This window comes from Pan troglodytes, chromosome 3, assembly GCF_028858775.2.
Source record: "Pan troglodytes isolate AG18354 chromosome 3, NHGRI_mPanTro3-v2.0_pri, whole genome shotgun sequence".
Taxonomy (NCBI): Eukaryota; Metazoa; Chordata; class Mammalia; order Primates; family Hominidae; genus Pan; species Pan troglodytes.
In genome coordinates, this window is record NC_072401.2 from 48,991,183 (window position 1) to 49,005,574 (window position 14,392).

General features: G+C 36.4%; 1 protein-coding gene across 2 annotated transcripts in view; it reads left to right on the top strand.

Moving 5' to 3' along the window:
• The window catches only part of PRKG2 (protein kinase cGMP-dependent 2), a 126,771-nt gene that overhangs the window by 58,295 nt on the left and 54,084 nt on the right, over positions 1 to 14,392 (top strand). For both annotated transcript variants that reach the window (XM_016951535.2, XM_009447662.3), the window contains exons 7-11: positions 2,212 to 2,289; positions 3,879 to 3,973; positions 6,980 to 7,048; positions 11,603 to 11,701; positions 12,985 to 13,138. In XM_016951535.2, the coding sequence (XP_016807024.1) occupies positions 2,212 to 2,289; positions 3,879 to 3,973; positions 6,980 to 7,048; positions 11,603 to 11,701; positions 12,985 to 13,138 (495 nt within the window). The remainder of the gene's footprint in view (positions 1 to 2,211; positions 2,290 to 3,878; positions 3,974 to 6,979; positions 7,049 to 11,602; positions 11,702 to 12,984; positions 13,139 to 14,392) is intronic.

Here is a 14,392-nt window from a genome sequence, read left to right on the forward strand (position 1 = left end):
GTAGATCTTCCTCCATCCTTTTATTTTGAGCCTATGTGTGTCTCCGCCTGTGAGATGGGTTTCCTGAATACAGCACACTGATGGATCTTGACTCTTTATCCAATTTGCCAGTCTGTGTCTTTTAATTGGAGCATTTAGTCCATTTATGTTTAAAGTTAACATTGTTATGTGTGAATTTGATCCTGTCATTATGATGTTAGCTGGTTATTTTGCTCGTTAGTTGATACAGTTTCTTCCTAGTCTCGGTGGTCTTTACATTTGGGCATGATTTTGCAGTGGCTGGTACCGGTTGTTCCTTTCCATGTTTAGTGCTTCCTTCAGGAGCTCTTTTAGGGCAGGCCTGGTGGTGATAAAATCTCTCAGCATTTGCTTGTCTGTAAAGGATTTTATTTCTCCTTCACTTATGAAGCTTAGTTTGGCTGGATATGAAATTCTGGGTTGAAAATTCTTTTCTTTAAGAATGTTGAATATTGTCCCTCACTCTCTTCTGGCTTGTAGAGTTTCTGCTGAGAGATCTGCTGTTAGTCTGATGGGCTTCCCTTTGAGGGTAACCCGACCTTTCTCTCTGGCTGCCCTTAACATTTTTTCCTTCATTTCAACTTTGGTGAATCTGACAATTATGTGTCTTGGTGTTGGTCTTCTCGAGGAGTATCTTTGTGGCGTTCTCTGTATTTCCTTAATCTGAATGTTGGCCTGCCTTGCTAGATTGGGGAAGTTCTCCTGGATAATATCCTGCAGAGTGTTTTCCAACTTGGTTCCATTCTCCCTGTCACTTTCAGGTACACCAATCAGACGTAGATTTGGTCTTTTCACATAGTCCCATATTTCTTGGAGGCTTTGCTCGTTTCTTTTTATCGTTTTTCTCTAAACTTCCCTTCTCGCTTCATTTCATTCATTTCATCTTCCATCGCTGATACGCTTTCTTCCAGTTGATCGCATCGGCTCCTGAGGCTTCTGCATTCTTCACGTAGTTCTCGAGCCTTGGTTTTCAGCTCCATCAGCTCCTTTAAGCACTTTTCTGTATTGGTTATCCTAGTTATACATTCTTCTAAATTTTTTTCAAAGTTTTCACCTTCTTTGCCTTTGGTTTAAATGTCCTCCCGTAGCTCAGAGTAATTTGATCGTCTGAAGCCTTCTTCTCGCAGCTCGTCAAAGTCATTCTCCATCCAGCTTTGTTCTGTTGCTAGTGAGGAACTGCGTTCCTTTGGAGGAGGAGAGGCTCTCTGCTTTTTAGAGTTTCCAGTTTTTCTGCTCTGTTTTTTCCCCATCTTTGTGGTTTTATCTACTTTTGGTCTTTGATGATGGTGATGTACAGATGGGTTTTTGGTGTGGATGTCCTTTCTGTTTGTTAGTTTTCCTTCTAACAGACAGGACCCTCAGCTGCAGGTCTGTTGGAGTACCCGGCCGGCCGTGTGAGATGTCAGTCTGCCCCTGCTGGGGGGTGCCTCCCAGTTAGGCTGCTCGGGGGTCAGGGTCAGGGACCCACTTGAGGAGGCAGTCTGCCCGTTCTCAGATCTCTAGCTGCGTGCTGGGAGAACCACTGCTCTCTTCAAAGCTGTCAGACAGGGACATTTAAATCTGCAGAGGTTACTGCTGTCTTTTTGTTTGTCTGTGCCCTGCCCCCAGAGGTGGAGCCTACAGAGACAGGCAGGCCTCCTTGAGCTGTGGTGGGCTCCACCCAGTTTGAGCTTCCTGGCTGCTTTGTTTACCTAAGCAAGCCTGGGCAATGGCGGGCGCCCCTCCCCGAGCCTCGGTGCTGCCTTGCAGTTTGATCTCAGACTGCTGTGCTAGCAATCAGCAAGACTCCGTGGGCGTAGGACCCTCCGAGCCAGGTGCGGGGATATAATCTCGTGGTGCGCCGTTTTTTAAGGCCGTCGGAAAAGCGCGGTATTCGGGTGGGAGTGACCCGATTTTCCGGGTGCTGTCCGTCACCCCTTTCTTTGACTAGGAAAGGGAACTCTGTGACCCCTTGCGCTTGCTGAGTGAGGCAATGCCTCGCCCTGCTTCGGCTCGCGCAGGGTGCGCGCACCCACTGACCTGTGCCCACTGTCTGGCACTCCCTAGTGAGATGAACCCGGTACCTCAGATGGAAATGCAGAAATCACCCGTCTTCTGCGTCGCTCACGCTGGGAGCTGTATACTGGAGCTGTTCCTATTCGGCCATCTTGGCTCCTCCCGCTCTTACATTTTCTTTCTCTCTCATCCCAACAGGAATACTATGACAAAGGAGATTACATCATTAGAGAGGGCGAGGAAGGAAGTACCTTTTTCATTTTGGCAAAAGGAAAGGTAACTATTAATTAAAACTTACTAAATAAAAAAGATTATTTTAAATCAGTTTGCCATAAACTCAACTATGCTTTGCATTGCAACATAGGTCCTCCACTTTGGACAGGTAAAGGAGCTTCTACCAGTAGAGTCCCATGCAATTCTGTTTGAACACTGGCTTTGGAGTGGAGGCCACAGGACCCCCTAAGAAATAGTAACTTCTTAGTGATGTTATGTAGGTCACTTGATTTTTTGGGGAGAGACCTAGCTTAATTGTATATGAGATGGCTGGATTATTTATAAGGTCCCTTCTGGTTATGAATATGTGATTCTCAATCATCCCCAGATTCCAAGATCAGTACTAGAATATTTTCTTATCCAATAGATATGACAAGTAGCAGGTGGAGAATGAATTTAGCAATTGAAGACAGTCATGATTAGGTATCAGGCTTATAGAACCAATATGGCTCAGAATTTCAATTGATACAAAACAGCTCAAGTGAATTTAGATGCTGATGCAAAATTTATACTAACATGTACAATAAGTCTTTTTCTTTACCTAGATATTGAATGGATAACATGTTGCCAGTTGTTCCAATGTCGACTCAACAGTATTACTCAGAGATGAAAAACATTTGTGAAATATTGAAGGGAAGGGCCAATTCTTGAGCACCTGTGTGTATAAACTGTCAGATTTTTACATATGTTATATGGAAGGGTTTACCATCAGGGAGTCAGGCACTGCCATTTGTAAACTGGATTGTGGTTGAACTTTGAATTTGGCCCCAAGTGAAGGAAAAACATGAACAAAATAGTTTCAAACCTCTGAAACTCTTCAACACTAGGAACTACTTCTTGTCATTTTTCCCCAACCTAGACCCCATACTTTGAAATAATTCTTGGTGATAAAAAATTGCATTTTTTATTTTTAAAATTTTAATTCATCGTGACATACATAAATGCCAAACAGAATTTCTATTCAGCCTGAATCAGCACTTGTTACCATGTTGAATTGGAATAACTCTAGCCACAAACAGGGCTTTTTCTGTTTGGCCCTGCTGGGTGGGGGGTTCTTAAGCCTTTCTGGGCAACAGATTGCTTTGAGATGCCTATGAAAGTTGTAGACTCTTCTTCAATCAACATTTTGCATTCAGTTTTAGGAGGTGCACAGGATTCGGCCAGTCAATCTATTGATACCAGACTCAGAACTACTGATACTCAACCTTATTTTTGATTAATTTGTCAACTATATTAGGCTTTTTAAAATAGAAAAAGTTCCCACAAGACCATTATTATTTGCTTTGTGGATCTCTCAGAAGGAATCACTGGATTCACATTTAAAATTTAACTTTAGGAGGTGGAGTTTAGATGGTGAATTTTCCTCTTACAGTGGGTAGTTATTTGATAATATTAGACCATAGGACTTCCCACATCCATCAAAATGGGCTGAATGTAGGTAATTGTCCTAATTACCATAAAATTAAAACAAAGTATTGTCTTTTTCCTTGTCCAAGTTTATATAGGTCTAGAGGGTTTGGTTGAATGAATGTGTGTTCAGATTCTCCTTTTTCTTCAGTCTCTTTCTATTTGTATTGCTTAACATTGTTTAGGTAAAAGTAACACAGAGCACAGAAGGCCATGATCAACCACAGCTGATAAAAACACTGCAGAAAGGAGAATACTTTGGAGAAAAAGCTCTTATCAGGTGAATTCATGAATTATATGCCATACTTTGGATAAAATGCTTCGACTATTTTTTATATAAAATCATTTAGAGTTGTTAAATTGAGCTACCAAGTTAATGGCAACAAATATCCTAATATTAAATATTTTGAAGTGATTTCTTAAATTTTTATGAGGGAAATGAGTATGCTAATTTGCAGAGGAAATAATTGGAAAATCTTAAGTTTGCTAGTGAAAATGAAATTGGTGTTCTATTAAACTTTTTAGTTTCAAAAAAGGGTCTGAGAAAAGGTTAAAAATGGAAAAATTACACTTGTATACAGATCTTTATATTTCCAACGTTTGAAATATTGCCTACTTTAGAGTTTTCACCTTTTTAAAAATTATGAAATAATTTTATATATTTTGTGTGCTTTTAAATCATCAGGTCAAAAGTATTTTTCTTAAGAATTTTTATCAGCTCATTTTGCAAGTTTTAAAAACAACTCAAAATAGTATATTTGCAATTTTTACCACAACCTTCAGTCTTGAGGTATGAGTTTATTTACTGTTGATCTAATTTATGGAAGAAATATTTTTAAAAGTTAATTAAATGGCTCGAGGGACACTTTGCATTTCCTGGAACTCATAAAACCTCAAGTCTGATCAAATGCATTTTCCTAAATATAAATAACTTTGTAAAATATTAAGTTAAAGTTAGAGCAACACACTTTATTGGAATTATCTATGTTTTCAAGTTAATACTTGGAATTATTTAAGAAATCAGTTAAAATTTACATATGACTAAATGCATTTGTTTCAACTGTATGCTTTTGGAAAAGGAATAGTATTCCTGTTCATTTATCTTCTTAACCTTTGCCTATGAAACCCCAATTCTGCTGATTTGTAGATCAGGTTTACATAAGTACAGAGCAAAGAAAAAGTGTTCAGATATTACCCGAAGACAAATTTGAGTCTTTAAAAATCACAAATCTCTTAGGTTTTAAAGAAAACAAAAAAAAAAGTTTTAGCTATTATGTAGCAATTTAAAAGTGGGATTTAAAGATAAGCTGAATTCTTCTTTACCACTTTATAGCCGGTAATGAACTTGTTTCAATATTAGGAAAATTATTATTCTTTTTGTTTATTTGTAACAGAATATAAATACATTCATGCAATATAATAATGTAATATCATTATCCAGGGCTTCAGTGTCTTTGTTCTTAACACTTACAGGTTTTCTCATACTTTCAAGCAAAACAACGGAAGCTTGAAAGTGCACAGAACTTTATAAATGCAGTATAGAGTCAAAATAGCTCTTGAAAGAAAATATGTTATTCAGTTTTGCTGGGCCTGAAATAATTTATGCTATATGTTGTGGCTAGCCAATTATAGTGTTTTCCAATAAAAAAAAGCATGGGAATTTATGTTTAAGATAGACACTCAACTCCTAAAGGTGTTTGAAAGCATTAAGCTAAAATCAATGAGAAGGAAAGTTGGAGACAAATATTTTTATATTTTTGTGCCTTTTAATGCTATCACATTTTAGGGCCACTGACCGTGATTCAGTAATCCTTATATTCTGTATATTTCCATGACTTGACATTAAATAGTCCCTGGAGTTCTTTCAGAATTTTATGTGCAAAAATAAATCTATGGCACTTACACAGTTACTATGAAAGAAACATAAGTGTATTTGCATACATCTAATACTTGTAAAATGTTTGCAGAGAATATTCTCAGTCAAAATCATGATACTGACATGCAAAAGGAATACCATATGCCTTTCCTTTCTCTAAGCTCACGGATCAAATGGTTGGCCTACAATCAAGATCATGTCTGTGTCTATGTCTATGTCTATGCTTATGTCTATTTCTAGATCTGTCTGGCTCTACATCCACCATCTCTATCTCTATCTCTACCTTTACATATACAAGTACAAATTTTCCTGCTGCTGTCTCAAAGGTCCATGAAACTGAAGTGTTTTCACTGATATCTTCTAACAAGGACCCTGTAAACTTGGGAGGGACAGTGAGTTATGTCAGAAGGTCTCAGAATGTGAGCTAGGTAGATAGGGGTCTTTGAAATAGTAGAGATGGGCTGCCAGTGTTTTTCCTGTCCCATTACTAAGAGAAGGCAAAGGAAATACACTTTGTGCGATAACATTTTTGATGAAGTTGCCTAGAAGAGTCCCAAAGCATACTCCAGGGTATGCTTGGTACTCCCAAGTCATCTTAAATGAATCTCAGAGCACTGGGTGCCTTGTGGGTGTACCTTTTGTGTGTGTGTCTTTTAGTTTATAACTAATAGAGGGAGGAAGCTAATATAAGTAAAGGTCTGTAAAGAAGTACTTTACCTGATACCCACTGGCATTCATTAGGTAATTAAATTTGCTACCATTGGATCATATACAATTGCAAGATGTCAATTATAAGATGCACTGCTATATTATATACACCTAAGAAAAAGAAAATGCTACTAATTACACTACAATTTATCAATTTTAAGACATGCTCTAATTTCAGAGATTTTAATGGAAAAATATACACTTTACACTTTGAAATGAAAGTATTTTAGTATTTAATTAATTGGGTGATATGGCACTGAAACTACTTTTTTATTTTATTAATGATTGATTTATCTTATGCTAATTACTTGACTGTTTTTCCAATACATTTCTCTGATAAGTTAATTTCAGTTTTGCCTTCTTGTTAGTGAATAGTTCTCCTTTGATCAGAGGAGAGCTATTTTATTTTGACTTTCACAAAGCTCAGAATGAGATTCCATAAACATTTGTAGTCACTTATTCTTCTCTGTTCCCAGTGCAATTATCTTCTTCTCCTCTGAATTCTTTGTGTACATAACCTCTACTGGGGCACATTTCAGATCTTTTTTTGGGGGGATATAAATTATGATGTTTAAAAGAAGCAGTTTTTGGGAGGTGTAAGTGATGGTTGTGTTTTCATACAAAGTTAGTACATTCTCTAATAAAAGTGGATGTTTAATTTCTAATTATAGTGAAAATTGACTTTCCTATTTTTGTTTGCAGTGATGATGTCAGGTCAGCTAACATTATTGCTGAAGAAAATGATGTTGCATGCCTGGTTATAGATCGAGAGTGAGTATACTGATGTTGGAGGAGGCAGGCCACTGCCACCTTTGAAGACTTGGCCTTCTGTTACTTCAAGGCCGATCTGTTTTCTCATTCATCACCACTTGGAAATACTGGCCAATCTCAGCTGCAAGTACATTCTATTAAAATTCATGGGAAGGAACAGGGCCTTCTGATCTGAATTGGTCTGTGGCAGGGGCAGATGCTGGAAGGCTAAATATTTTGTGTGCAGAGTTTGTACATAAATATCAGCAATAGGCTGATTTAAATTCTGCATCTTCTAGGGAAGTAAGTTGATTCGTTCGCTTATGGATTTCTTCCATACAATATAGTGAACAATTACATAATTTATTTCTAAAATGCCTTTAGTGGTCAATTTTTGAACAAAACCTCTCTCAAAGCATAAAATATATATTAGCTACATATTTTTCCAGAGTGGCTTTAATTGAACATTTGTTGTAATTTGTAAGTGATGTGTGTCAATATTAATCTCTAAATGTCTTAGGTTATTCTTCAAAATAAGTCTCATTTTATATGCATCACTCATTTTAAATCAGTTTGAATCTGCCCCCCTGGGTTTCTCATTAATCAATTCAATATTTCTGGTTATCTACTTGACAAAATGAAGGAAATTCAGTGATACCAAAGGCAGGCCATTGTCAGAAAAGTCATAGTGTAGTCAAAGAAATAGAGCATACGCATATGAAATATTAACAAAGATTATAAAATGACAACAGATATCACAAGGTAGTATATAGTTGACTGTTAAATACAACATTTATTGAAAATAGAGTCTAGAGATATAGAGCTGGAAAAAAACTTTAGAGCATTTAAAAATATATTTTTATTATAGAAAATTTTAAACATATCAAAAAATAGAATGGTATCATGAACCCATAATGCAAGTTAAACAATGATCAATTTATGCCTTATCTATACCCCTTTACCACTTCCTGCTATCTCCACACTATTTTTAAGCAAATTCCCAACATAAAATTATTTTATCTATACATTTTAGTTGCATTTCTAAAAGCTAAGTATTACATGTAATGCATGACCACAATAAGGCTAACATGCCTGAAATGTTAACAATAATTCTTAATATCACTTAGAGTTATTTTAATTCTCTCCTCTACAGATACAAAATGAGTCCCAGGTAGGTTACATAATTTCCCCAGCAGTGCTCCCTGTGTTGGAGCCGTCCCTGTCCAGGCTTTCTAACTCATTTCCCCATGCTTCCCACCATGCCAGTTGGCTCCCAAGCATGTGTTCAAAAAGAGGAGCAATCACTATGCAGTAAAGTGGTCAAGGTTTTATTTTAATTTTTAGGTGTGGAAAAGGGATTTAAAGTATTAACAGGACTTTTCTAGGCAAAGAGGAAATGTCGAAGTCACCCTAGGTGAAATAAAACCCTCAAGCAAAAACATAGGACTAGAAAAGTGTGAAGTGTGTTCAGATAAAGGTAATCTTTGGATGCCAACTCTCAAATGGAAAATATATTGGTACAGTATTGTATCAATAATGCATTGTTTTCTATATATGTTCCTTAAAATATGTGCAAGCACTGAGTGGCATTAGCTGTGTGGTAAAATATTATAAATGGATGCAAAATGCTAGGACTACAAATAGGATAGAAAGGAGGAACTCATTTCTTTTTTCTTCATTGTAATCACATACACCACATATTTATACAATGTCTCATGTATTCATAATCCATAAAGAGGATGCAATAATTTTATATGGCTTACAAGTTACTTGCCAGTTTATAATTTTAAAATGTTTAGTTCACGTATGTATAATTTAGAGTCTGCAATATACAAAGTATTGCATTAGGCACAATGAGACATAAAAATTACGTGAATATTTTCTGTGGACAAGACAAACTGATTATCAGATATAACTAGGTTTACTTACATCTTGGATTTACTGAGACAGTTCAGATTACACCAGCATATTTAATATTGACACATCATTTCACTCAGAAATATATTCCAGCTTGGATGATAAATTATATAATCATCCTAGCTATGACTTATAGACTAGAATAAGATCCCACAATAATGCTCTCATAGCAGCCTTTATACCCTTGTCATATCATTATAATACCTTGATTGTTTTATTTAACATCTGTCTCTCCATGCTTCTGTAAGCTTCATAAATACAGAAACATGTAACTTATTCACTGCGGTTGCAGTGCCAGCCTTTGACATAGTCCTTGGCATATGGGAAGTGCTCACCAGATGGTGGCTGAATACAGGGCACCATCCTTGCAATGAAATATAGTGACTGAAAGCCAATGACTTTTTATTTCTTCTTTCTTAATTCATAATTTTAACAGAGGCTTAGATTGCTTACAGTGCAAGAAGGAGAGTTAAACTTTGAGTTATATTTCCTATTTTTAAATGTGATAAAATATGAAATAACCCTTTTGTATGGCAAGAGCTCTAAACAAATGGGAAATGCTATTTGTCACATCTCTATCACTGACTGTTGGGACAAATTTCAAAAAAAAAGTTCATTAGTTATTGCTCAGGCTATAGCATCTGAATTAATGTAGGCTATTTGAATATCACAGCAACAATTTTGTAGCTGTTTAAACTTGACTTTAGGATTAGTTAGTGGATAATTTCTAGAGACCTATAGCACCCGTCTCACCTCTGTTTAGAAAATAAGATTTGTTTACAGTAATACTGCAGTTAGTTTAATAGCCAGCAAAATAATGGTGAAGTATAGAATACATAAAAGTAAAACAAAGTAAGAGTGTTTCCTTTTTAACAGAAAATTTCAACTATTGGAGATTAGAAAATTCATAGCCATCCTGTTTTATGTCTCACTACTCTTCAGTCGACAAAGGTCAGTCCATAGAACAGGCTAGAAAAGAGTAGAGAATAGATCTGGAGGGGAAAGGAAAAATACCCTGCACAGTAGGTAATATGTGCTTAATAAAGTAAATATAGATTGGTTGTCAAGTAAATGGGTAGAGGCAGTAAGTTGAGACAGCACAATATTGAGGTGGCTCTGGCTTATTAATTTTAGGTATTTTGAGGTAAACTCACTCTTTTCATTCTACTGTGTACTAGGTACTTAAAATGTTACAGAGATGATTAAAGCATGGTCTTTACTTTTAAGAAGGATACTATTTTGTAGTAGGGAAAAGAAGTACCCTAATAATTACCAGTCAAGATGGATTGTTGGAGTTAGAAGCAGGGAAGCATTGGAAGTAATCAAGAAAGTTGGCCTTTCACTGGTGAGGAAAAGGATTATTTTTTCTCAAGGTCATAGGACTATGTTAGAATTCCCAGTGATCATGGACAGGAGACAGAGTGATTAGATCAGGCCTATGAGAAACCTGTGATCCAGGAAGGGTGAGAAAGGTAACGAGATGTTGGCTGATCCTCAGAGAACTACTAAAGTAAGGTAAAATGTTTTGGATTTAATTATGAAGGAATGTGAAATGGAGAGAGTTATCTTGAGACAAGAGATAAATTTTATTCTTGATTTAAAATATATATAGCTTAACTTTATTAAGCAAAGTTAAAAGAATCTGTAACCCCTGTAACCTGTTGATTCAGTAAACACATCATGTAAGGCTGTTCCCTTCCCACTATCTTCTTTAAAAAATTGTTGTTAAACCTTGTGGAGGAATAGGAACACTTTTACACCGTTGGTGGGACTGTAAACTAGTTCAGCCATTGTGGAAGACAGTGTGGCGATTCCTCAGGGATCTAGAACTAGAAATACCATTTGACCCAGCCATCCCATTACTGGGTATATACCCAAAGGAATATAAATCATACTGCTATAAAGACTCATGCACATGTATGTTTATTGCGGCACTACTCACAATAGCAAAGACTTGGAACCAACCCAAATGTCCAACAATGATAGACTGGATTAAGAAAATGTGGCACATATACACCACGGAATACTGTGCAGCCATAAAAAATGATGAGTTCATGTCCTTTGTAGGGACATGGATGAAGCTGGAAACCATCATTCTCAGCAAACTATCGCAAGGACAAAAAACCAAACACTGCATATTCTCACTCATAGGTGGGAACTGAACAATGAGAACACTTGGACACAGGAAGGGGAACATGACACACCGGGGCCTGTCATGGGGTGGGGGGAGGGGGGAGGGATAGCATTAGGAGATATACTTAATGTAAATGACGAGTTAATGGGTGCAGCACACCAGCATGGCACATGTATACATATGTAACTAACCTGCACATTGTGCACATGTACCCTAGAACTTAAAGTATAATAAAAAAAAAATATATATATATATATACAACCTTAAATACAAGGCAGAAAACTATAAAAAAGTTTCCTGTTCTCATTAATAGCCCCTTTGCTTTTATAAAGTCAAAGGATCAATTATATATAGCTTTTAATAACCCTTGTACATATTACATCAACTTCAATATTTCATAAATTATTTAAAAAATGATTTATAAAGTCAGGAATAACCAGCTAGTGTTTTATGAGCTTAGAAGAATGTCAAGTTGCCTTGGTAACTATCAGCACGGAGCATTTTACTTTATTCTATCTATTTAGAACATTCAACCAAACTGTCGGTACATTTGAAGAGCTGCAAAAATACCTTGAAGGATATGTGGCAAACCTGAACCGTGATGATGAAAAAAGACATGCGAAGTAAGTGGAGGAATGTTTTCCTGAGCCGGAGCTGACTTCTGGCAGCCAATAAATAAAGAAGGGGACAGAGGGTGTGACTTGCTGTGTGGTAACTTTTAATGTGCCTTCACTAGAAAATTCTGGAGAGTTCTTTTGAATTGTTCTTCCACAAAGACAACACCACTTCCACTAGAATGGATATTATCTATTAGAAATAGTCTGCTCCTTTATTTTGGGTGATGAGTAGGAATGTTAGGGAGAAGTGTTCTAATCCAGGGCCTTACAAAAGGGATATTTTATGTTGCCTGGTGACTTAGCTCAAAAAGACATTAATATTTGATTAGAGGTAAAGAGCAGGGTTATAGTTAGAATTTTTTCAAAATGTAAGGAATCTATTGCCCAGGGATATGTGGAGGAGGGGGTTGGGTAGGTCTCTAAATGTAGTAATAGTGATTAATTTTTTGTGTATACTAGAAAACTCTACTTTTGTTAAATGAAAATTATTTGAAAATTGTTTGCTGAAACATTTTTTTAGAGTGAATGCTTAAGCACATGTTCACTAGATAGTGCTATCAAAGCCATATAGTCAAAATTCTTAGAAAACTTAAATTTGAATTAAATTAGAATATTCAATCAGTACTTCATATGTTTTTGCAATTTTTACACTGAAGGCCTTTGTGGTAATAATTTATGAATATGTAACCCAGACCGGTAAACCTTAATTAAAAGAGAAAAAAATGGATATTACTTAGACATAAAGTAAGAAATGTACTTTTCATATTTCACAAAGCAGTTATTTTGGTTCAGCCATGCAAAGCTTCAAGATCTGATAAAACTAGCAAAACGTGGGAAAGATTGTCAATGTGGCATTCTCTTGTACATGCAGCAAAGGAAGTGGCTTCCTTGTTTCATTCCCATTCATTGACTGCTTTTCATGGTTGTTTTTTAACAGCTTTTTTGAGGTATATATATTTTTAGTTAAAAAAAATTTCCACACTGAGAAGAAACCTAAGAGGTACATTTTAAGTACCACAAACTATACCCATTTTACCTCTCATTGATTCAACTTGGCATTCGTCTATTTCCTGGTATATGCATATGTGTGAGTTTTATGTTTGTATATTCTATTGTTTTCTCGCTGTGTGGGACTGAATCTGATCCATAAAAGTTGAGATAGCCTTTGTGGCAATTATAAATCATAGTTACAGCAGAAATTAGACTGTCGTAGGAGTGAAATTTATGTATGGCATGACACCTTCTTAATTATGGGTGTGTGTGTGTAAAGTTTCACTTCTCTTGTACAGGCGGTCCATGTCTAACTGGAAGCTGTCCAAAGCACTCTCTCTGGAAATGATTCAGCTGAAGGAGAAGGTGGCCAGATTTTCCTCATCATCCCCATTCCAGAACCTTGAGATTATTGCAACACTGGGCGTTGGTGGGTTCGGAAGAGTTGAGCTTGTAAGGGGTTTACGTTTCAAGCATCTGAGAGAAGCCTTTTGACTTTTTTTTTTGTTTTATATTCCAGCATATCTTGGAGGAATATATGAATTGTTACTGCTATCTTAAATGTTGCTTTGAACTGAAATTGAGAAAGTAAACTTTTCACTCTGTATATTGTATAGTAGCAGGTCTGTGCTAGTAAGTAACTTGTAATAATCAACTGCTAGTTCAAGCTTACATCACGTTTTTTGTGAATTTTCTTCTCGATAATTATCAATATACTAAGTAAGCACGTCCAGAAGGAAACATAAAATAATGTATTTTCTAACAGCAAATGTGTGTCTATATACATTCATGACACATTTAGTCTCTATACACTAAAGAAGAATGTGTCAAGTGAAAATGCCATAGAGATGAAATATTCAATGTTATAGTTGTGTTCTTTAAACAACTCCAGTACCATATCTGTATTTCACCTTCGTTATTTTGTTTTTGGGTTGCTCAAAATTTCGTATTGTGAGAAAAGAAAAGAAGATGAATGAAAGGGAATATTTGAAGAGAAGCCTTCTGTAGTGTTGATCAGGATATCTGGGAACTTACAGCCTGATTTTAGTTGTGCCTTCCACATCACCCTCTTTCTGAGCTATCAGCTTCCAAGGAGTAGCAAAAGTGGTACTGTCAAACAAGTTTTCTAAGGAAAATGTGGAATAGAGATCTGTGGCCTTACTGGGTACGGATGGCTCTGAGGCCTTGGCAATTACCGAGTCCTTCTTTGCCCATCAGATTTTTAAGGATTCACCATACCTTATCTTCTGGGAACTCTGCTGACCTGTTGGTCTGCTGGCTGGCTTTGGGCATGAGCAGATTTGAAATGCTGTCAGGAGAGTCTGGACAGTACCCTTCAGACCCAGTCCTCGCTTCATCTCTGATGGGGGCAGGGACAGATGTTCCTTAGGATAAATAATGTGTGTAATGTCTCTTATACCTTATGGAGAGATAAAGATAATACCCGTCTGCAGTGGTATTTTTCGTCAAAGTTTGTGGCAAAAGGATTCAATTAACAAAGCTGAGATCTGTTTTCTAATAATAATTGAAGCAGTAAATCCACCATTGATTTAAAAGTCATGGGCAGCACTAATGGCAAACATGAGCAAAATATGGAGTGCAGCCATTTCTGCACAATGTAGTTACTTATCTAGCATAGTCTGCTTATGGAGTTTTAAATCTATCAAAAAATTATTTTAAAATGTTTATTTCCTTTTTAGGAAATAC